This window comes from Benincasa hispida, chromosome 4 (assembly GCF_027475165.1).
Source record: "Benincasa hispida cultivar pf3 chromosome 4, pf3_genome.v1.1, whole genome shotgun sequence".
NCBI lineage: Eukaryota > Viridiplantae > Streptophyta > Magnoliopsida > Cucurbitales > Cucurbitaceae > Benincasa > Benincasa hispida.
Genome location: NC_143481.1, coordinates 15,260,641 through 15,283,094, shown reverse-complemented (window position 1 = coordinate 15,283,094; position 22,454 = coordinate 15,260,641). Strand labels below are relative to the sequence as shown.

The 22,454-nt window shown below is 36.7% G+C and overlaps 2 protein-coding genes across 3 annotated transcripts; both read right to left on the bottom strand.

Moving 5' to 3' along the window:
* Positions 1–2,557: 2,557 nt before the first annotated feature.
* On the bottom strand, positions 2,558–3,976 carry LOC120075271 (uncharacterized). 2 transcript variants are annotated; one of them, XM_039028490.2, is made up of 4 exons: positions 3,588–3,976; positions 3,363–3,468; positions 3,140–3,217; positions 2,558–2,829 (listed from the first exon to the last, which is right to left on the bottom strand). In XM_039028490.2, exons 1-4 carry the CDS (start codon positions 3,660–3,662, stop codon positions 2,774–2,776), a joined length of 315 nt encoding a protein of 104 aa, XP_038884418.1. In that variant the 5' UTR covers positions 3,663–3,976; the 3' UTR covers positions 2,558–2,773. The 2 variants fall into 2 exon arrangements, with proteins under 2 accessions (XP_038884418.1, XP_038884419.1); XM_039028491.2 differs by having other exon boundaries at positions 3,136–3,217; positions 3,588–3,967.
* A 7,663-nt stretch (positions 3,977–11,639) lies between these two features.
* On the bottom strand, positions 11,640–12,880 carry LOC120076022 (DNA-directed RNA polymerases I, II, and III subunit RPABC5). The gene is made up of 4 exons (XM_039029800.2): positions 12,483–12,880; positions 12,335–12,393; positions 12,141–12,235; positions 11,640–12,020 (listed from the first exon to the last, which is right to left on the bottom strand). The coding sequence occupies exons 1-4, from the start codon at positions 12,516–12,518 to the stop codon at positions 11,995–11,997; spliced, it is 216 nt and encodes a 71-aa protein (XP_038885728.1). The 5' UTR covers positions 12,519–12,880; the 3' UTR covers positions 11,640–11,994.
* Positions 12,881–22,454: the final 9,574 nt, after the last annotated feature.

Below are 22,454 nucleotides of genomic sequence, written 5' to 3'. Positions count from 1 at the left end.
TATTATTCATGTAACGAATATTATATCCGTGCCTGAGCTGAGCCTCTCTTCTTCTAATTATATATGTATGAGTTTTAGCTTTCTGTGAAACCAAGCTTAGAGATTATCCATCTATTTAGATTGATCGGAGAAAAAAGTATTTTTTGAAAAAATTCATTTTTAATTAAATTCTTTTGATAAAAATTGATTAAAATATATTAAAAAAAGTTATTTTGAATGATATATTTATATATCCAAACTAAGATCTACTTTTTCCATCATATATATTCGGTGAAATTTACAGTAACTCAGAGGAGTAGCGTTTTTAATTGGAAACACTTTTAGCCACTGAAAGAAAGTACTTGCTCACACTCACTTTTTTGTTTTTGTTTGCTTTGTTATTTTCAGCCATTCCGAAAAAATATATTAATGGGACCCGCATATTTATTAAATGCAATAAATAAACCAATAAAAATGGAGAGATAAATTAATTTATTAATGCTACATGTTTATATTTGTGTTTTTGTTTTATGTTTAATAAAAACCTATAGAGAGATAAATTAAAGCTCGGAACTAAAATAATAGAGAGACTACAATATTAAATTAGCAATGAAAACTAAAATTGAAAATTGTAAGTTACAAAGAATATAATTGAACGAATTTCAAAGTATAGGAAACAAAATGATATTTTAATCATAATATTTAAAACGAGAAAGAAAATTATAAATTGGAAAAATTGAGAGAAAGATATATATAAGATTGGTTGTTGATCATAATATTTAAAACTACATAACAAAATACACTTTGAAAAATTGAAAAGATGCTCTTAATCGGGTATTGAAGATCTCTTACCATTTTAAAAGTTACAATAAATTGATGGGCACTCTCTATTTAATGAGTGCATTAATTAAAAAGCTTGACAACTTGGTGTATATAATTAAAAGGCATGACGACATACAAAACAACTTTCATTAAAAGCCTTTCACGACCTTCTATTTCGTTCTTTACGAACCCTATTATTATATTTAAAATTTATATGCTATGCTCTCCTTCTTTGCTCTTGAGATGGGCTTACTCATTTTAGTTTACTTCTCTAACTTTTACCTATCCATATCTCTATTTTTATTTCCAACGTTTTGTTTTGTTGCAAACTCAAATCAAATTTCATGTCTTATATACAAGATTATTCATAATCAAATTCAAGCTTATGAACCAAAATTCAAAAAATATTTAAAAAGAAAAAAGCGTAATGTTTAGAGGATTAAATGCCCCATATCTAATGTTCTTAAGCTCACATGAAAATTGTGTAGCATTATTGCAAAACGCCATCCAAACCTTAAAGTTTATGTCTTTCTTTTTCAATGGGAACAAAATTTTATAATGGCCTTGGACATAAAATGATAGCTATAATATGATAGTACAATAACATGGTTTATTAAATGGATTTGATATGTTAGTATGAAAAGAGGGTATTTTCCACATTATATTTTATTTTGCCGAATTGCCTACTTTGTTCTATCATTCATTGTGCTATAAGGTTTTCTTTTTCGAAAAGAAATATTGTAAGTAAATTAAAAGATGTTTGATAGACATGTCATAGTATTATTCTCGAGGTCAGAAGTTTTGATCCCCACCTCACATACTATAGAAAATAATTTTAAAATAAAATATTATAAAGTTAAAAATATTACATATAAATGCAACCATCGAAATCTATGGACTAAGGTCATCATTCAAGATGAATTCCTAAAAAATTAGACAAAGAAAAAAAAAAGAAATTGTTGACCAATATTGAAATAGTGTTATGAAAGATTGAAGATGAAAAAAATAAGAATAAAAAATGATGTTTCTAACCTAGATCCTAACTTGTGTTAGTGGATTGTATTAATTTTAGATGAAATAAACATAGAAAAAAAATTGAGTTTGAGTAGAGTTAAAGTCAATTTAGTAACATCTATATGAAAATCAAAAGCATAGAAACTAAATTAAAAAATTTAAACTACGAATATCGTATTGAAGTTAAATTTAAATAAATCATATTGAAAATTTGAAAACAAGAAACTCAAAATATACGTTTGTTCATAATATTTGAGTAAATGTCTATTTGATACTCGATATTTTTAAAGTGACTCTTCAAGTGATAGTTGTAAATAGTCTTTTGAGTTATTATTTAACCCTAATAATTTGTCCCTTCTAAAATCTACCAATAGCTACCAACCAAAATGAAAAAGTAAATTTGTGCCACTTTTCAAAACTTAAAAAAGAAATATATATGTGCCGTAAAATAAAGATAAGTGGGCTGGAGTTCCTCTTCTGAGGCGGCCCATAAAAGGCCCAAGTCAGCAGTACAGATAAAATGGTCCAAGTAACTCACAAGTTGGCGCCGTACATTCTGCTTCACTCTCAGGATGCAAATTTGTGACATATCTCAAATTGATTAACCAATTAAACAATGTTCCAACAGGGATAAGTATTAAATAATATATTTTAGCTTTTCTTTTTAATATGTACAAGGCAAACTGAAAAGCTATGAGAAAATATCTTGTATTAATCAATCAGCATATGGAGATCAGAGTGGTGGACACAAGGAGATAACCCATTTATCAATTTAGTAAACAAAAATCTAATCGGTTCTCTAAACATTTACATTTAGCATTCATACTTTTACACATCTTCACTTTTTTGTTCCAAAATAAATAATAATAATAATAATAGCAGTAGTAGTATAAGAACTTACTTGATCTAGAAACAACCTAAATTAATTAATCATCATATATGTATTGCAAATTATGGGTCACCTCCAGTGATATTGTCTTCTCATTGCGCTCGGCTCACCCCTCGTGAATTTGGCTGTAAATGAGTAAAACCGACCAAATATTTAATAAACAAAGAAACAGATGTGGATTGTTAAAGTTAAAACATATTCACTTGCGTTATAGTTAATTATAGGCTACAAAATGCAATGTTTTTCACCAAACTGACGAGCTTAAGCATTTAAATAGTGTTGTACGTGTGTGTAAGGTGAATTAAACTAAACAGAAATAAAATGGAAAAAAAAAATAAAAAAAATTGGGTGCAGCTTGCACTCATCTATTGTGAAATCCAAACTGATAATAATAACAATACTTATTATTTTGAAGTTGGAAAGGAGCATACGTACGGAGGAATGGATTGGGAGAAATAGTATGGAAATATGCCCGGAAGAATTCAGAATTCTCTTTCTGGAGCTCTTTCCACACTGACAGGTTAAAAAAAAAGGTTAATTAGATATTACTGAATAATTAATTTGATTAATTGAGAGAGAGAGAGAGAGAGAGAGAGAGAGGAGAGAAATTAGTTAAAAGAGTATTGTTTTGTTTTGTTTTGTTTAGTTTAGTATGGACCTGTAAGTGTTATGAGAGGGCGAATGTTTGCATGGTGAGCCAATGCCTTTACGCACTCATCTCGACTCATATGAAGCAGCAAGCATCTCTCTATCAGATGTTGGACCTGCAAAAATTATCACCACGTTTCATTCACTTCCTTCTAATCAATTTCTCCCTAACTAACTAAAATAATAATCCCCAACACTTATAACTGTAACTATTCCAAGAGAGAGAAGGAAATACCATCCGGATATAGGCATGGGGGTGGCAATGGAAACAAGGAACATCAAAGTGGTGGTTGTGAGGCTGCGGGTACATACTATAATTTGATTTATATATATATATATATATATGTCTATGCTTAATTAGAAATTAGCTAGAATTGGACAAAAACGGCCAATGGAAAGAAAGTACATTGACCGAAAACCAAAAGGAAATATTGTTGAATAAACAGAGAATAGGAGAAGAGAACAAAATAAAAGCCCTCATAAGCGCCAAAGCGGAGAAGATATTTGTGAGCTTTTTATAGCAAAAGAGAAGAAAAAAGTTGAGAGAAGAAAATATTATCCACAGATATCTGAGCGAAGGGCCAAAAGAGCACAAGCAATCCAAACCCATCTCCAACCAGATAAGAATTAGGATATGCAGGATGGAATGGATGGTTATTGCAAAAAAATTTCCCCCCTTAATGGTGACTGATTTTGACCCCTACAATGAACATCCTCTTTAAATTCACGTCACTGCCAATAACACATTATTCATCTACTGTTTTCCAAGTGGCATTCAAATTACAACTACAGATTGATGGTTGATAGATATAGGTGAAATTGAAATTTAAAGGGGGACAAAAGGGGAAGTGAGTGAGATTGTAGATCCCATTATTTATTATTTATTACTTAAGAGCTGCCATCAAAATAAAATTGGCCACAATAATATTGAGTGAGAAGGACGTTGCTGGAAAGCAGTCAAACATAATCATATGCGGTGCTGTTGGCTGATTCAATTGTGAGCCTTACGATGGATAAGTTTTAGTGTATTGTCATAAGCCACGTTGTCTCCTAATTTATCATACATCTGAAATGGAGCCTATAGGCTATATAGGTGCATAATTTGAAGGAATCGAAGGTGCCATCGTCGTTTGAAGGATCAATAAATAACCATCAATACCATTGAGTACAAGTGTAACTTACTTTCTTTTAGGACACTGGTTAGCGTGAAATACAAAGCAAATGAATTGGAAAACCTCATCACCAGAAGAACTAGATATGTTTTATCTTTACTGTATCGATTTCATTTTGAGAATTATATTGGTGAATGAATGGGTGATGTGTTTTTGATAAATGAGTGCAACGTTACTGAAGTAAATAACAAAATTTTATTCATTTTTCTGCGTCTTTCCTCTTCCTCTTCTGCTTCAGGTTCCACTATTTAGTGGTTAAATATGTATTTTCTCTTTCATGATTGTTATCGTAGACCATTAACATTCTGCCATGTGGCTTTTCTTATGCTAATAAATAAAGCTACACGACGAGTGATACCGGTTATGAAGGCCGATCGTCTTAATCAATTCTCTCTGTCGTTTATGCTCTCTACCAATCGTGTAGTAAATTTCTCTATCATCTAAATCCTATCGTGTACTATCCTTCGTGTACACTTCAACCCAATCATCTACATTATATTGTGTACTTTTTGTCGCCTACACGATCAACCCAATCGTGCAGTCTCCTACCCATCGTCTACACGCTTACCTCTATCGTGTAGACACTTTCCCTATCGTTTACCTTTTTCCCAACGATCATCTAAATATTTGACAACGATCGTCTACCCTTTTTTCAAACGATCGTTTAGCCTTCACCTCTCAACGATCGTTTAGTCTTTGACAACAATCGTTTAGCTACCCTTTCTTCTTCTTTCTTACATGGTATCAGAGCATTAAAGCATCCTGCCCTTTTCTCATGGCGTCGAGCTTAGGAACATTTGAAGAAAACTCTACCCTACCAGTAACATCAAACCCAAGCATTCATTCAACTGTTCTACCTCCGACCACCATATCTATATCTTCTCCGTCGTTCACTCTACCCACTACTCAGTGTGTCCCTCCCCCTACTCGAAATCCATTCTACCCTCCGCAATATGGCCCTCCACCACCATCCCTTCGCCCTCACTATGTCGGTGTCCCTAACCATCATCCTTTTCAAAATCCGATACCGATTAATCTCTTCCCTACTCTTCCTTCCCCACAATCCCCAGTCGCAAACTTCCCTCACATGTCCCAATCCATCACCATCAAGCTAAATGATTCAAACTACCTTCTCTAGAAGAATCAGCTTCTCAACCTTATCATGAGCTATGGCCTTGAAAGCTTCATTGACGACACCTATCCTCAGCCACCGAAGTACCTCGACCCTCAGCAAACTCAACTCAATTCCCATTTCTCCTACTGGTAGAAGTGCAATCAAATGATCATGAGCTGATTTTATTCCTCTCTCAATGAAGATAAGATGGGAGAAATTGTTGGATACGAATCCGCACTGGAAATATGGGAAGCACTCTGAACGGTCTATGAATCCTCCTCCACAGCCCGAATAATGGATTTGCGTTCTCAACTTCAGAAAACACGAAAGGATGGCATCAATGTTTCTCAATACCTTGCCAAGATAAAAGACATTGCCGACAAATTTGTTGCTATCGGAAACCATTGTCTTACCGTGATCACCTTATATCCTTGAAGGCCTTGGCATTGAATACAATCCGTTCGTGACCTCCATTCAGAACAGAACTGATCGCCCATCTATCACCGATGTCCGCAGCCTCCTCATCGCATATGACTATCGGCTCGAATCCTAGTCTGCTATGGACCAACTCCAACAGATACAAGCCAATGTCGCCCAGCTCTCACTTCAACCTCAACGTCCTCACTAGCTGCAACCTACCAGGTCATCTTTCTGACCTTCTCCAGCTCTTTCAGGTATTCTCTCTAACCCTCCTTTCTCTACTATGCCTGCCACTAACTATACATCTCATAGAGCATCCACCCGAGCAGCACGACCAACAACCCATCAACCATCCCAATCCTCCAAGTGCCCACAATGCCAAATCTGTAACAAGTTTGGCCATACAGCACTGTTCTACTATAACATCGACGATCCAAAATATAGAACCATTCAACATCCCCAAGCTCATTTTGCTCAAGCAACACCAACCCCATCTCAGCCGCTGTCCTACATTACTACTCCCCCTGCCCCAACAACAAATCATCCCGATGAAGGCTGGTATATGGATTCCGGAGCCACTCATCATATGACCCCTGACCTGTCCAACATCCAACAGCCTGTCCCTTACTATGGTGGTGAACAAGTTGTCGTAGAAAACGGTAAGTCTCTTCCCATCTCTCACACTAGTTCCTCTTCTTTCCTTTCATCTACATCGCATACTCCAATTCACCTTCACTCTGTTCTTCACACACACCTTCAATATCTCAAAATCTAATTAGCATCGGCCATTTATGTTATGATAATAATGCTTATGTCGAATTTTTCCATGACTCCTTTGTTGTGAAGGATCTTCAAACCAAGAGTTCACTCCTCCGGAGCACACTTGATTGTGGCCTATACAAGCTCTCTGTCAATCCATCGGCTACACGATCTGTCCATTCCTCATCTCATCCAACTGCCTTCATCTCAGCAATCACAGATTTCTCTTTGTGGCACCGTCGCTTAGGACATCCCTCTCCTCCAGTAGTTCATGCTGTGTTGTCCAAATGCAAACTGAAGTACAAAAATAAGTCAAATGTATCAGTTTGTGAACATTGTCAAATGGCCAGAGTCATCGTTTACCATTTCAAGTGTCTAATTCTCGTCCACCCTCTCCCTTTGACTTAGTGTATGCCGATGTATGGTGTCCTTCCCCGATCAATTCAGTAAATAGAGATAGATATTTCTTACTTTTTATCGATGCTTTCTCTCGTTTCACTTGGATCTATACAATGAAAACTAAATTTGAAGTTCTACTCTGTTTTCTTAAGTTTCAAGCTATGATTGCGAATCAGTTTTCCATCACTATTAAATCGATCCAAACTGATGGAGGAGGGGAGTTCAAAGCTCTCTCTCCTATACTAGACAAACTTGGCATAATTCATCGTGTTTCTTGCCTTACACACCCCAACAAAACGACACTGTCGAACGAAAGAACATGCATGTCGTTGAAGTTGGTCTAGCCATGCTTGCTCACTCCTCTATTCCACATAGCTTCTAGCCTTTCACTTTCCATAACGCTATCTATCTTATCAATCGTCTACCTACACCTCTCCTTGACAATAAGTCCCCCTATGAAACTTTGTACTCCAAACTTCTTGATTACCAACTTCTAAAGGTTTTCGGTTGCACCTGTTTCCCTTTCCTTCAACCGTTCAATGACAATAAACTCCAATATAAATCTCATCCGTGCGTGTTCTTAGGCTATTCTTCCTTGCATAAAGGATATCTTTGCCTTCATCGCACAACCGGTCGAATTTATGTCTCTCGGCATGTCATCTTCAATGAAACTGCCTTCCCTTTCCTTGATAACTATCCATCAGTCGTTTCTCCCTCACATTCTTCCTCTTAAGTTCTTTCCTTTCCTATTCCAGTCGGCCCTTCTCCCCTACATCAGGTCCCTACCAATTCCAACAGCAATGATGTTCATCACCATCATTCCCTCCACCTACCTCCATCTATACCAACCCTCTCCTCTCATCCTACATTTGCATCTACACCTCTCAACTAACCCCCTCCCCACCTTTCCCAATCACCTGAACCATCAACCGATCCATCAGCCCCCATTGTTTCCTCTCCCTCACCACAACTTACCTCTACTCTCCCAACTCCCCCTGCTTCCACACACCCCATCCCTACCACATTAGAACCAACATCATCCCTACCCCTCACAACCAATAACCACCCCATGATTACACGGTCTAAGATGGGAATTTTCAAACCAAAGGCTTGGTTTTTCGAGGTTACTGACTTGGATAAAACAGAACTATGATCTTACAAGGAAGCTCTCCTTCATCCAAGCTGGAAACAAGCAATGCTTGAGAAATATGAAGCACTCATCAGAAATAATACATGGTCTCTCATAACTCTGTCCCAGGATTGCAAAGTTATTGGCAGCAAATGGGTGTTCAGACTCAAACAATATCTGGTGAGATTGTTCGTTACAAGGTTCGTTTGGTTGCTCAAGGCTTCAACCAAGACTATGGCATCAATTATTTTGAGACCTTCAATCCAGTAGTCAAGCCTACTACCATTTGACTTGTTCAGTCAATTGCTCTGTCTCAAGACTGGATCATTCAACAACTTGACGTACACAATGCCTTCCTCAATGGTGATCTATCTGAGGAAGTATACATCAAGCAACCACCTGGTTTCATTAGTGATAAACACCCCGATCACGTATTACTGCTACAGAAGGCACTGTATGGCCTCAAGCAAAGCCCTCACGCATGGTTCTCCAAGCTCAGCACCTGCCTGACACAATGGGGTTTCTCTAATGCAAAGTCTGATACATCCATGTTCATTTTCCACAACTCGCATACTTTAATTATTTTCCTTATCTATGTTGATGATATTATTGTTACTGGAACCCCTGCCACTATTCAGCACTTCATCACTTACTTGAATACTCAGTTTTCACTTAAAGATCTCGGTGATCTATCTTTTTTCCTTGGCATTCAGGTGTTTCGCTCTTTAGATCACCTACACTTGTCTCAGTCCAAGTACATACATAGTCTTCTTGAACGTGCACAACTCACTAACTGCAAGCTAATTCACTCTCCAATGGCTGTTGGCGCCTCACTGTCCCTCACCGATGGATAATCACTGGACAGCCCCTTTGAATACAGAAGCCTAGTTAGTGCTTTTCAATATTGTACACTGACCAGACCAGACATCAGCTTCAGTGTCAATAAGCTCTGTCAGTTCATGCACGCCCCAACCACTTCACATCTTCAAGCAACAAAATGGCTCCTTCGGTACCTCAAAGGCATGGCCAATCATGGTATTCTTCTAACAAAGTCCCCTGTTTTGGCTTTGACTTGCTACACAGATGCCGATTGGGCCAGCTGCCTGGGTGACAAGTGAAGCACGAGTGGATTCTGTGTCTTCCTTGGTTCAAGCCTTATTTCATGGAGCTCCTCTAAGCAAAAGGTCGTCTCTTGATCCAGTGCCGAATCAGAATATTGTGGTTTGTCCAATGCTGCCCTGAGGTTTTATGGATCCAATCAGTTTTCACTGAACTTGGTGTCAAAAACATCTCCAACCCTCTGCTGCTTTGTGGCAATCTCAGCGCCACCTACATGGTCGTCAATCCTATGCTTCACAACTGGACAAAACATCTTGAGATTGATCTTCACTTTCTCAGAGAAAAGGTTGCCTCCAAATAGCTTTCAGTTTGATTCCTTTCCCTTTGAGGATCAACTAGCCGACATCATGACAAAAGTCTTACCGAGTCCTCGTCATCTCAGTTTGAAGACCAAGCTTACAGTCGCAGCAGCTCCTCGTTCGCTTGCAGAGAGATGATAAATGAGTGCAACATTTCTAAAGTAAAATAACAAAATTTTATTCATTTTTCTGCGTCTTTCCTCTTCTGCTTCAGGTTCCACTATTTAGTGGTTAAATATGTATTTTCTCGTTCATGGTTGTTATTGTAGGCCATTAACATTCTGCCATGTGGCTTTTCTTATGCTAATAAATAACGCTACACGACGAGTGATACCGGTCGTGAAGGCCGATCGTCTTAATCAATTCTCTCTGTCGTTTATGCTCTCTACCAATCATGTAGTAAATTTCCTCTATCATCTAAATCCTATCGTGTACACTTCAACCCAATCGTCTACATTCTATCGTGTACTTTTTGTCGCCTACACGATCAACCCAATCGTGCAGTCTCCTACCCATCGTCTACACACTTACCTCTATTGTGTAGACGCTTCCCTATCGTTTACCTTTTTCCCATCGTCTAAATATTTGACAACAATCGTCTACCCTTTTTCTCAACGATCGTCTACTCTTTTTCCAAACGATCGTTTAGCTACCCTACTCACCCATAACACACTCAGCCCACTTCACATGCTAGATTGTGACTTGTCATTTTCTCCCAACCTTTCCTCACACTGTGACTTCACAAATTTTCAAATGGAGAGATTTTTAAGGAAGAAAAATGCTCATGGAAAACATGAAAAAATAATTTGAAGAAAGGTCATATTTATAAATTAATTTGTATGTACATCCCTTAATGAAATAAGGCATCTGATGACATTGAAATGATGCAAACTTTAATGAAGGGTCACATACCATTTATTCTAATAATAACTACATCGAAGAACATCCTCATCAAATTTAAATCTCAAGACTACATAACCCCCACTCTGCCTTCCCCTAAATCCATGTTTTAATGAACTCTGGACACCATTCGGTATCTTAAAGTGGGGCAACCGTATTTGGGCTTATGATCATCAATATAGTGAATAATAACCCAATCCTGGAAGAGAGGAAATCTTTTCGCTGATCATATGCTTTAGGCCCTAATATTATGTTTGAAAATTTCAAATAAGTTTATTATGTTTTAATAATTTTCAGTTACACCCTTGTTGTTGGCATATATTTTAAGTTGGACTTGTAGCAAATGTGCAAAACATGATACTATTTGAATTGGTAGAAAGAACCACTTCCTCCCAATAAAGATGTATAAAAAACATAAAATGGTAATCGGCAACTGCCCGGACTGCCCTCAAAGTTCGATTCTTGAAGATCAGGGTATGATAAATCATTCGCCAGTAGCTCACTTCAATTCATGCCATTACAAAGTTTTGTTCTAAGAAACAAAAACCATGTTCCAACTTCTGAAGACAATTTCAAAATCCGTTCTAACTTCTAAAAACAATTGTAAAACAAATCCTTTGTTTCAGTAGTGGACATTGGAACACTACCAATATCATTCTAGGGTTACTGCAGACAACAACGTCAAACACAGAGAAACAATGGTCCCTCCTAATGACATCCTTCAAAGTATAGTCTACACATAATTTCCAAGTCAGACGTCCTATCAAACAACAAGACCTAAAACATAGCTATGAGACTGAATCGGACTTCACAAACTCATTTCATATTTCTAAACAATATACAGGTCAAACTAAAGCTCTATTGAGTTTTGAGCATGTGGGAAGGATAACAAAGCATCCTTTATTCTTTGGTCAAGTGACTTTCACATCCATTATTCAACATTGAGAAACCAAAAAACATAAGCATTTAGAACAAATGACGCAATATAAACATCTGATGATAGTTGTATTAATTGGTTTGCAATAATGCAGAGGTACAGACAGCATTTCACAAAGCCAGTTAAGAGAACGGAAAGCTTACCAGCATGACTAACTACATCCTTTCTTTCTAACCAACTTCAACATTAATTAAAATAGAACACAGTTCTGATATGTAACTCCTAGAAACTAGCAAACATTTAGAAGATTAGATGCCTAATTTCGTATAAATCAACAATTAAACAAACCGGGACACCGAGTTAAGCACTGAATCTTTCCATAGTTTTTCTTTTATCTCAAGTAAACGTCAAAGCTGACTCCTGCACATGAACAAGCAGAAAACTTGTCCCCAGCCTAACTGGTATCAGACTTATCCAGAGCTGAAACAGAGAGCGATTAAAGTGTGAAAGGGCTGCGAATTATAGAAGTAGGCAAAATTGTACATCAACAATCAAACAACTCGTGCATGAATGTAGAGAAGGAGGACGAAAGGGATTTACTATTGTAATTAAGAAGCTTCTCAATAAGGTCAACATGAGTCATGAGCATTCGCCTACAGCAGTAGCGAACCAAACCCAGTGCATCAAGTGCATCCCTAATACGGGGAAAATAAAAGCATTAGCATCTCCAGAGAAATCTAGTAACGAACAGTCTTCAAAAATCAAGACGGAATACAAGAGGTAATTTTCCTTACCCTTCTGAATAGTCTGCCTGTAGAAGATCAAGGTAATGATCCCACTTGTTTCCAATCACCTGAAAAGACAGTGGCACATAGAAAGATAGAGAAAACAGGAAAATGCAATTCTCAGAAGAAGCTGAAACTATAGTTCTCCATGGCTTACCTTTCCGCAAGTGAAGCAACGCACTGGGATGATCATCTTCGCTTTCTCTGTACAACGACAACCCTTGTGTTTGTGTACCGTCCCACGCTGCCTCACTCACAATTTCACCTTCAGGGTTTAGCTTCCCATTGGCATTGACCCCTTCGGCATTTCCTTTTCAAATCCTTTCTCTTTGGGCTTTGACCTACCATACCAGCCCATCTCGCAAATGCCCATTCCCTTCATGACCCAACATTTTAAATAATACCAAAATTATTATACATGCCTAAAATGCAATTACACTTTATATTATAAATACATCTACGTTCATTATTCTTTTTTCCTCCTTAAAGTTTGAAGGCTCGATCTTCTATCTTCGTAACTATTGATATTATGGTTGAATTAAGGTTGACATCATTTAAGTTATCTATCATGCTCAAAACCTTTCTCCATCCTAAAAATTATAAATTAAGTTAAGCATAAAGGCAATGTAGCAAACACTATGGATGTATAAACTTTTTTTATTTCACATATTTTTTTAATCGATAAATTTACCATTGACCCAAATTTAAGTATCAAAAATTGAAATTATAGAAGTATATTATGGTGGAGCTTTGTTTATAAAAAAAAAAATAAAATAAAAAAAAAAAAGGTAATGAATTTGAATGAGATGATATAAATAGGATGAGTTGTAGTTGTAGGAGAGAGAGGAATAGAAAGAAATATAAATGATGTAGCTGGTATGGAATTGGAGATTAAGGAAGCAGCTAGAATTGTTGGGTTTGGATTTGTTGTATTGGTCCATGGCTCGATGCTCCCAAGGAATGAAGAAAACGTTTTTTTTTAAATAATAATTAAAAAAAAAGGTGTGAACAGATAATGATATTTTCAAAGAACATATATACATAAAGAGAAGGGAGGCACTGTGTTTGAGGCCCCACTCACCGCGTTGCCTCTTCATTTTTGGCTTCTTGGTCAACAAATTTGAACTTTCATATTCAAATGCACCAGCCACCAAACACAAACACAAACCGTTTGCAACCTTCAAAACACGCCTTTCCCGTTTAAACCACCGCTTATTTGTCAACCATTTTCAGCACTTGTCAACTAAACTCCCTACCTTTTTTTACTCATTTAACTTGCTCATAAACAAAAAATTTGATCAATCTTGATACATTTTACACAAGTAAATTACAATTGAATGTTACGGTTTCCATCTCAAAACCAATCAACTATGAGAGAAGTAGTTCATTTATCTTATAAAAAGTGTGAAGTTACTTGATTTTTCTAATGTAAGATCCTCAACATGGTCCTTCGAAATGTGTATTTTTTGGGTTCATCATTCTTGATCAAATAATAATTTTTTTTTATTATACCAAATACCATTTGGACTTTATGAACTCTAATACCATTAAAAGCTAAAAAGTTATGGAGAAAATGGGGAGATAATTTTGTATATTATGTCATTCAATGAGGAAGATGACGACGTCAGTCCTACACACAAAGACCTAAAAATTCTTAAAGGAATGCAACACGTGTTGCCATGACACTTGGACTAACAATAACAACAAAAATAAATGAAACCGTACATAATCAACCACAAGTAGAGCACATTAGATACAGAATAGCAAACTATAACATAAAAATTTACATGTTTTTTAAGTATACAAATAGGGTTAGAGGGATTCGAACTACAGAATTCAAGATCATTAATATATTTATATGTCAGTTGAGCTATGTTTATTTTAATTAAAAAAGTGCATGCTTAATTAAAAATAAAAAATCGTATAAAAATATTGTTATATTTTTAATACAACGATGAAACATAGTCCAAAATTTCTCCCAGCCAACTTATGTTTCAAATTTGAATACTTTTGTTGTATTAAAAAATATATAATATATTGTTAAGAAAACTTTCATAGAATATAATAACGTTTGAATATAGAATTCATCCTACTTATACTCTCAAAGGTCGGCCAACAGTCATTCGTGTAATAATTCTACATTTTTATAATGAAATTCTATAGTTTTTTAAGTCTAACAAAGTGTGGTATAGAGATTTGAACCTCTATCTTGAATGAAAAAAAATAAACATATTAATTACTATGGAACTACACGCTTCTTTTAGAATATGACAATCCACAAACATTACATAATAACATCTAGAGACACAAGCATAACAAACCATTTCAGGTAAAGAGAAAAGAGTAAAGAAGATAAAAGCTCTTCCACCACCCGATTCGTAAGTGAGTGCACTAGGAAGCTGTAACATCATCTCACATGAGAGAAGAAAACGACTCTCATATTAAGTGCAATGGTTTTTGCCTCAATAACAAAATAAGAAACTTTAGGGAGATCCACCAAGACTCCATTGAGCAGGTTAATGGCCTCTAGACAATTAGACTCCACAAAGATATTGTCAACGTTAATGGAATGGATACTTGTCAATCTGTTGCAATCACAATAGAGTCATAGCTTCAAGAACCTTGATTTTCATTGTATCTAGGGATGATTTTGAAAGCAACCAAATGAGCATGCCTCATATGGTCAAGAAGCACCCACCACCCATCTCGATCCACCCCTACCTTCTTATCAGAATGTCATGTAACATTCTATGAAGCTTCTATATATTAAATGAATGAGGAATCTAGCCTACAAACACATGCTGATGGATATTAACATTGACCTTTCATGGTTGTTTTACCATCACTATTGTAAGCCCTCGATTTCTCTTTCCGCCACCTAGGTTTCATTGGAGTTAAGAATACTTAGTTAGAACGCATGCTAGGATTTTGGAAGCTAAAAATTTGGCTAAGTCTTCAACTATGCTTCGAAGAAAGTAGTAATTCTAAGTGTTGGGTCCATGCGGTTGAACATAGGAGAAGGTTGAAAGCATGGTCTGGGGAAGCTTGGAATTTAACTAAGTGTTAGTAGGAAGAAAGTAGGGCTCAACATTGGTAGCGTAGTTGGAACAACATTGGTAGCGTAGTTGAACAACATTGGTAGCATAGTTGATGAAGTTCAGCTCGTAGCATAGTTGAAGAAGTTCAACTCTCAACATAGTTGAGGAAGTTCAACTTGTAGCATAGTTGGAGAGGTTCAACTCATAGCGTAGTTGGGGAAGTTCAACTCGTAGCGTAGTTAAGGAAGTTCAACTCATAGCATAACTAAGGAAGTTCAACTCGTCATTCTACGGTTGGAAGTGTAGTTAAAGTGAGTCAAGCTCAAACCTTGTAGACGAAGAAAATACTTATCAAGGGAACTTATGATACTTCTTGGAAGCATTAGGCACAAGTTTGGTTAAAGAAAAGATCAGTTGAATGCCTAGTTAGACCAATCTAGACATTTAGGGTTGTATTGGACGCATAGGTCACTATATTGATCGTATGGTGGACCACTTTGGGAGCATGACCTTAAGAGATTGGCCTTGAACACATAAATAAAGGAAGGAGGCGTTGAACGTCCAATTGGAAGCATAATGAGTGTGTATTGGACGCATAGTTGAAATTTGGCTAAATATTGGACAACACATAAGTAGGTTCAACCCATCAAGGTGAGTAAACCCATAGCAGGATCATGTTGGACGCCTAGAAGGGTATTTTGGATGCCTGGAAGATTATTTGCACACTATCTTGGACACATGAGAAGCATAACCAAAGTATGAAACAACTATCTTGAAGAGAGTTGCATTGAGGAACCCTATAAGATATCTTGGAAGCGTAGGAGAACTATGTTTGGACACATATTTGGAAAGTAAAAAGGGTGATAAGCTTGAACACTTTGAAAAATAATCAAGGGGAATAAACCATGCTATGAGAAGGAGACAAAAACAAGAAAAAAGGAAATAAGGGAAAGTTGGGTGCATGGTATAGGAACCATGCATCCAAAGTAAACAAAAAGGTGAAAGTTGGGTGCCTGTAATAGGAACTAGACATCCAACATGATTGTTTGGGGTTAAGTTAGAGTAAAGCTGAAGGAACTCATTTTACAGAGAACCTATGAGCGAAAGCGGATCGTCCAAATTCTATTTTAGTTGAAAACAAATGTTTACAGTAAATAGTACAGATTATGTATCATAATATAAATTACAGCATGCTTTTGAAATTAGAAAAGGAGTTCAAATGATTATACCTTTGAAGAACTCTTCTTCACGTTAATCCCTCAAACTAACTCGAACACTTCGAACAAGCACAAACTCCTCAAACAAACAGCAACGAAACTTGAACCAAAGAGAAGGCACAACCATTTGGTTTCCTTAGAAGGACGATGGAGGAAGAACTCACTATCGCATAGAGAATTGCTTCAATCGTTTAGGCGATGAGACTATTGTATAGGCTCTTTCAATGTATCATATAAAATCTCCACAATTCGTGTAACTCTCTTCTGGAATAATAAAATCTTGTTTTTATTTATCCCAATTTGCCATAAACCACTTCACTTCCCACTAACGTGGTTAGAGAGAAAAAGGGAATTAATTATCTAAATAATTCATAATATAAATAAATATGATAATCAACTTATCATATTATATTTATAACCTATAGTTTTAATATTGCATCATATACAATATAAATTATAGTTTTTTTCCTCTATTTTATGGCATTTAATATAAATCATATTTATATTAAATTTAACAACTATGAATCTCATTCATAGATAATATATTTGAATCACATTCAAATATTTATTCCTTTAATTAATCAATAATGTATCAAATACATTATGTCAATTATATCATATATGATTAAATTCCCTCATACTAATTTGAACAGTTCAAATTAACCCAAAAACTGATTCTCAACTAAATCCTTTTGAGCTACCAATGGAACCTTATGGACCTGTAGCTTGAAGCTCCAACGGTACGTGAATAATTGATTAAACTCTTTATTACATTATCCACCATCCTATAACTGTCGAGCACTCCACTAAATACCGACAGCTGCACTCTTCGCACTATTGATATATTTATGTGTCCATTGGATATAACCAATCAACAGTACGATGATCCTTTACAAATTGTTCGTAAGTACAGCTGGACCAAATTACCGTTTTGCCCCTATAGTTACATCTAACTCCTTAAGTACCATTGATCCCTCTACTGAACAATAGATCATAATCCCACTATGACTAAACCTCTCTCTGGCCAAGAAAGAGTGGCTTCTTATTGTTCAAGACTAGGAATCAGCTCTTAAGGGAGCAATTTGTCTACTTACCCCTACTTCAGGGAAGGAGTGAATTCCATCTTGTGTAGCTGAATTCTGAGCTCCCTAATCAGATGAATCCCCAAAATAGTAGGCTTGTTGAGTCGGTGATCTGGCTACTCTTACCCATACAAATCAAAGGACTGCTCTCATAGGCAGGAGTTCAAAACTCACTCAGAATTCAAGTCATGTTACCTATGGTCATCCTAGTGAAATGAAAGTTTCTATTATGAACGATGTTATATAATGAGACTAAGAATTTTCTGGTCCGGTTTTATACAAACTCCTTTGTATAGAATATCTCCGCTCGCATGTCCAATACACGAATAATCAGGATCAAATCATTTGTAGTACTTTACAACATTTTTAACACCTACAGAGCGGGCCATACTCGTAGTGTCACAAGGATAAGGTACTCAACCTTATCCATATACTATAGGCCATTTAGGTTATCACTTAAACATGATCCATCTGTATGTCTCCACATATATGTTTAAGTCACAACGATAACCGTGGATGTTAGTTTATTGGTTTGTGGTCAATGCAACTAAAATATCACATATTTCATAGACAAAGTGAATAAAATATCAAATATTATTAATTACATATATGTTTGTTCACAAAAGGTGTACAAATTATAAGACCCTACGAGATTTAGGACATCAATCCGAATAAAAGCCACGTAAATAGGAGTTGAAAGTTGGAGGGGACAAAAAGAGGAAATTTTGGCTAAAGTATAGAAGGAGGTGGCGAACTTTGAGGTGAAGAAACACTAGGAGCTAACACTTAGATGCATGAGTTGATGCATGCAATTGAGGTGGTCAACTCGGAGGTGAAGACAATATTAGAAGCTGACAGCTAGGATTTCTATGTGGCGAATTAAGAATAAATCTTTACTAAGTCTAAGTAGGAGATGGCCACATATGAAGCAAGGAGGAGCCATGCAAAGAGCTAGTGCTGACATCTCGAAGAAGGGGTATTGTGTTGGGTTATGCATGTTGAAGACACGCAAACATACATGCAAGGAGGAGGTATCAAACAAGGAAATGAGGTGAGGAGCCTATAAATGCCAAGAAGGGAACCCATTTGCCTCATAATTTCATGAACTCTTAGAAGAAACTCAAGAGGGAGATGTAAGAGGAATAATTTACGAAGATAGGGTTAGAAAAAGGAGGTTGACCATCTTCGCGTCGTTCAGTGACATGTTAGGCACCCAACTGAAGTCTAGGATGCGTCTAAAAGATTGAGTATGAGCTAAGAAGTTCATCTAGGCGTCCAACCTAGCTGGGGAAGCTGGCTACGCACCCAACTAAGCAAAAAGGCACCCAACTGAGCAAATTAGGCTCCCAACAGGTCTAAAAAGGGACATCTTGGCACCCACTACTATCTTAGGTTGTCCAAATGCCTAGTCTCACATCCATTGCAGTTTGTAAGCTAAATTTAGGGCCAAAAAAATGTTCTAAGGTTACCTTAGCACTAAACATAAGATTCTAAGCTAAAATTTGACTGATTCGGGATCGAAACTTAAGAGGAACCTTGGAAGCTGGGAGATTAGGAAATTCATGTTAGTGAACAGTGAGTGACAAAGTTTTGTAAATGTTATTCTTAATCTGCTTTCTATGCATATTTTTTATGAATGCTTTACTTAAGATGTTTTCAACACCTATTTTAGCCAAACCATGATTTATGTTTGACACATGATTTATCTAGCATGAAGCAAAGTTTCCAAAGTATGTTAAAGCATGAGTTTCCTCTTTAATAAGCTAAAAGCTTCAATGATTTTTAAGTATGTTAAAGCATGAACTTTCTTCTAAAGGAAAGTTTATATGCTATGTTTTCATATGCTGTTTCAAGCATGATTTCAATAATGAAAAGCATTCCTAATGTGTTCCTGAAGCTTTATACTATGTTTAAACCCTGTGCCTTGATTTCCCTACTTAAGTATGATGATTAATATATTAAGTATGGTTAACTTATGATAATAATATGATTATAGGGAAGAGACTTGAAAATGGTAAAGGAAGAAGAAAATATTCTAAGTGTTGAATCATATGGCTCTCTAGTCAGAGTTTGTATGTGTGCCTTGGAGGATGAAAAAATATGGCTAAGTATGGAACCAAGCGTTGTAACTATATAGGCTTGAAGACTAAGGCATGGTTGGCACGACTGCCATACACATCCAAGGAAGAGAGGTGAGGCACAAGGCGTGCGCTGATTGAGGCAAGGCCTAAACGTGGACTGGCTAGTAAGGGTAGAGACTAATGCCATGCGGTGAGCATTGGCCTATGCATTAGTTTGAGTAGGCACTGGAGTAAGGCATTAAGGTTGGGAGAGGTAGTGATCGCGCGCAGAATGTGTGAGGCGTAGGTCAAACAGGCTGAGGCAGGAATATGCGCATGCATTTGTCCGAGCGTGGGGTTTACATACTAGTGAGCCATGCGATGATGAGGAAGTGAAAGAGTTCATCCTTGCATTCATGAGGAAGTGAAAGATTTCAACCTAAACATCTACCTTAGTGGGGCAACTGTCGTGGTTAGGAGAATAAATCCCACTTAGTGAGCTAGCTATCACCCTAAGCTTGTTTATGAAGCATGCAACTTCAAGTATAAAATGGGGTAGAAGAAGGCTCTCGGTTTGGCCTTTCTACTCGTGCTAAGGGGGGAATTCTTGAGCTGACTTGAAGATTGAAGAGTGTTGATGAAGACCTAAGGCTGCCAAAAGAAATCTTCCATGAGTTCTAGCTAAAATCTGAAGTTTTCCTAAGTGGTTTAAGCTCTAGGGTAATCTTGAGCAAGGTGGGAAGATTGAAGGCTTATGGGCTGAATAGGAGAAATCTGAAGCTCAAATTTTAAGGTAAGAGAGCTAAGACATTTATAAACAAGTTTGTAGAAGGAAGTTTTCCAAAATAATGTCTGAAAAATGAGTTATTTGAGCCTTAAGTTGAAATCTATAATTTTGGGTTTAAACAAGCAGGCAGTTGCTTTAGTTGAGCAAGCAGTGGCCAGGCAGAGGTGCTGGCAGACACGCGTGCATGGGCAAGGTTGGACACAAAGCGTTGCACTAGGTTGCGTTGTGAGGCACGAGGCATTGTTGTGGTGTACTAGGAAGTGAGCGCATGACTGTGCTGGTTCTGTGAGTGCTAACGCATAGGTGGGGCGCGCAACACATTGGCATTGTGAGTGTGTCATAGCGCAAGGGACAAGCGTTTGTGGCCGCATAGCCTAGCAACTTGACTCAAGGTACCTTTCAAGTGTGGAATGCGTTAGTGGATATACGTTGAGGAGGGAGATTGATGCTCTTAGCTTAATGTTAAGCTTGTACTTGTAAGTTAGGCTCACTAGGGAGTTAGTGGCATTAACCAAATGTGTTTGTCATTTTCACAGGACAAACGCCAATAGAGAAAGCCTACAAATTGTGAGAATGATGCCCAAGATAGTTAGTGACAAATTCAAGTGTTTTTAAAGCTAGCCTTATACTTGCTTTTATTTCTAGTAAAATGAGAAAGTTTCCCAAGCAAACTAGTTTTCAAAGATTCTATTAAACATACAAAAAAACTCTATGAAAGAATGATTTAATTCTTTTTCACCATTTATGTTTCATGAAGCATGCATTAGTTAGTTTATGTGATGCTAATTACTTATGAATAAGACATTTCAGTATATGATTTTAACTTACTTATGCTTCCAAAGTATGCTTTTATTACAAGAATAAGTCTTTTTTTTTTTTTTTATGAATTAATGATAAACCTGATACTGAAGAACTTCAGAAGGTATAGCGGTACTCAGCTATTACCACATGCACGTAGGTAGAGTTGATGTTGGTTGTGTTGAGATTACTTCACACCAACTAAGTTTTGACATTGAGGGATTAAGTAAAAAGATTCTCTCTCAACTAAGGATTATGTTGTTTTAATGAGTTTCAGGTTTTAAGTATTTTACGCACTGGCTATAAGAGTTCCAGTTGTTTTAATTCTAAAAGTTTTAAGTTTTAAGTTTTCTTGGTATTCAGTACATAAGTTTTCAAATAGTCACTCACTGGGCTAGTAACTCATCTTTTCAAATGTTTTTCTTTTCCTCAAGTAGTGGTCATCTCCCTAGAGGATAGCTGTTTTGCTACTCTGCCACCCAAAGTATAGGATAAAGCCTGAAGAAGGAAAAGAAGAACTAGGTGTATACCTTGGTTATGTCTGTGTTATTGTCATGTACATACTAGGGACTATTAGGAAAAGTGTTGGGACCCACTAAGTTTTGTATTGTAATTATGTTGTGTATGCTTTGTGTGTTGAACCTTTGTTTTCTCAGTATAAAATGGGAGGGATATTGGGAACTTGTATGTTGTGCGGTGTGTCAAGGGTTATCTAAGTAGGTTATGAAAGTTCAAATGGGAAGTGGGTGCCATAAAAGGGTTGGAAACTGCAGTCGTCATATTTTCTACTGGATTAAGAAGGTAATCTGGGAAGGGGCGTGACACTATGTTTGATGGAACCATTGAAGGTCCTTGAGCGGAAACGGGGATCAGACTCAAATCCTATTATTTATACAATTGAGAATTTTACAGAATCAAGAAACACAAACCATATGCATTTAATTAATTTTTCAGCATGCTAAGAGAAAAAATACAGAAGATAAATGGGTTAGAAAACTCATACTTTTGAAGACTGATCTTCAATGAAAATCCCTCGAACGGAGCGAACACCACCACGAAAGCTACCTCAGTATTCTCTGGGTGAGAATCCAAGAGTTTTGTGGGCTCTAACTGTTGGAGGTGACCTAATTCTCACGAAGTCTCGTTG

What these genes read in the sequence shown, in the direction of transcription:
- LOC120075271 (XM_039028490.2), bottom strand. Translation starts at nt 3,662, where the DNA reads ATGTACCCGCAGCCTCACAACCACCACTTTGATGTTCCTTGTTTCCAT. An exon ending in CCCTCTCATAACACTTACAG is followed by an intron (nt 3,218 to 3,362) that starts GTCCATACTAAA and finishes TTAACCTGTCAG; the next exon opens with TGTGGAAAGAGCTCCAGAAA. An exon ending in TTCTCCCAATCCATTCCTCC is followed by an intron (nt 2,830 to 3,139) that starts GTACGTATGCTC and finishes ACTCATTTACAG; the next exon opens with CCAAATTCACGAGGGGTGAG.
- LOC120076022 (XM_039029800.2), bottom strand. Translation starts at nt 12,518, where the DNA reads ATGATCATCCCAGTGCGTTGCTTCACTTGCGGAAAG. An exon ending in CAGGCAGACTATTCAGAAGG is followed by an intron (nt 12,236 to 12,334) that starts GTAAGGAAAATT and finishes TCCCCGTATTAG; the next exon opens with GGATGCACTTGATGCACTGG. An exon ending in GAAGCTTCTTAATTACAATA is followed by an intron (nt 12,021 to 12,140) that starts GTAAATCCCTTT and finishes TCTCTGTTTCAG; the next exon opens with CTCTGGATAAGTCTGATACC.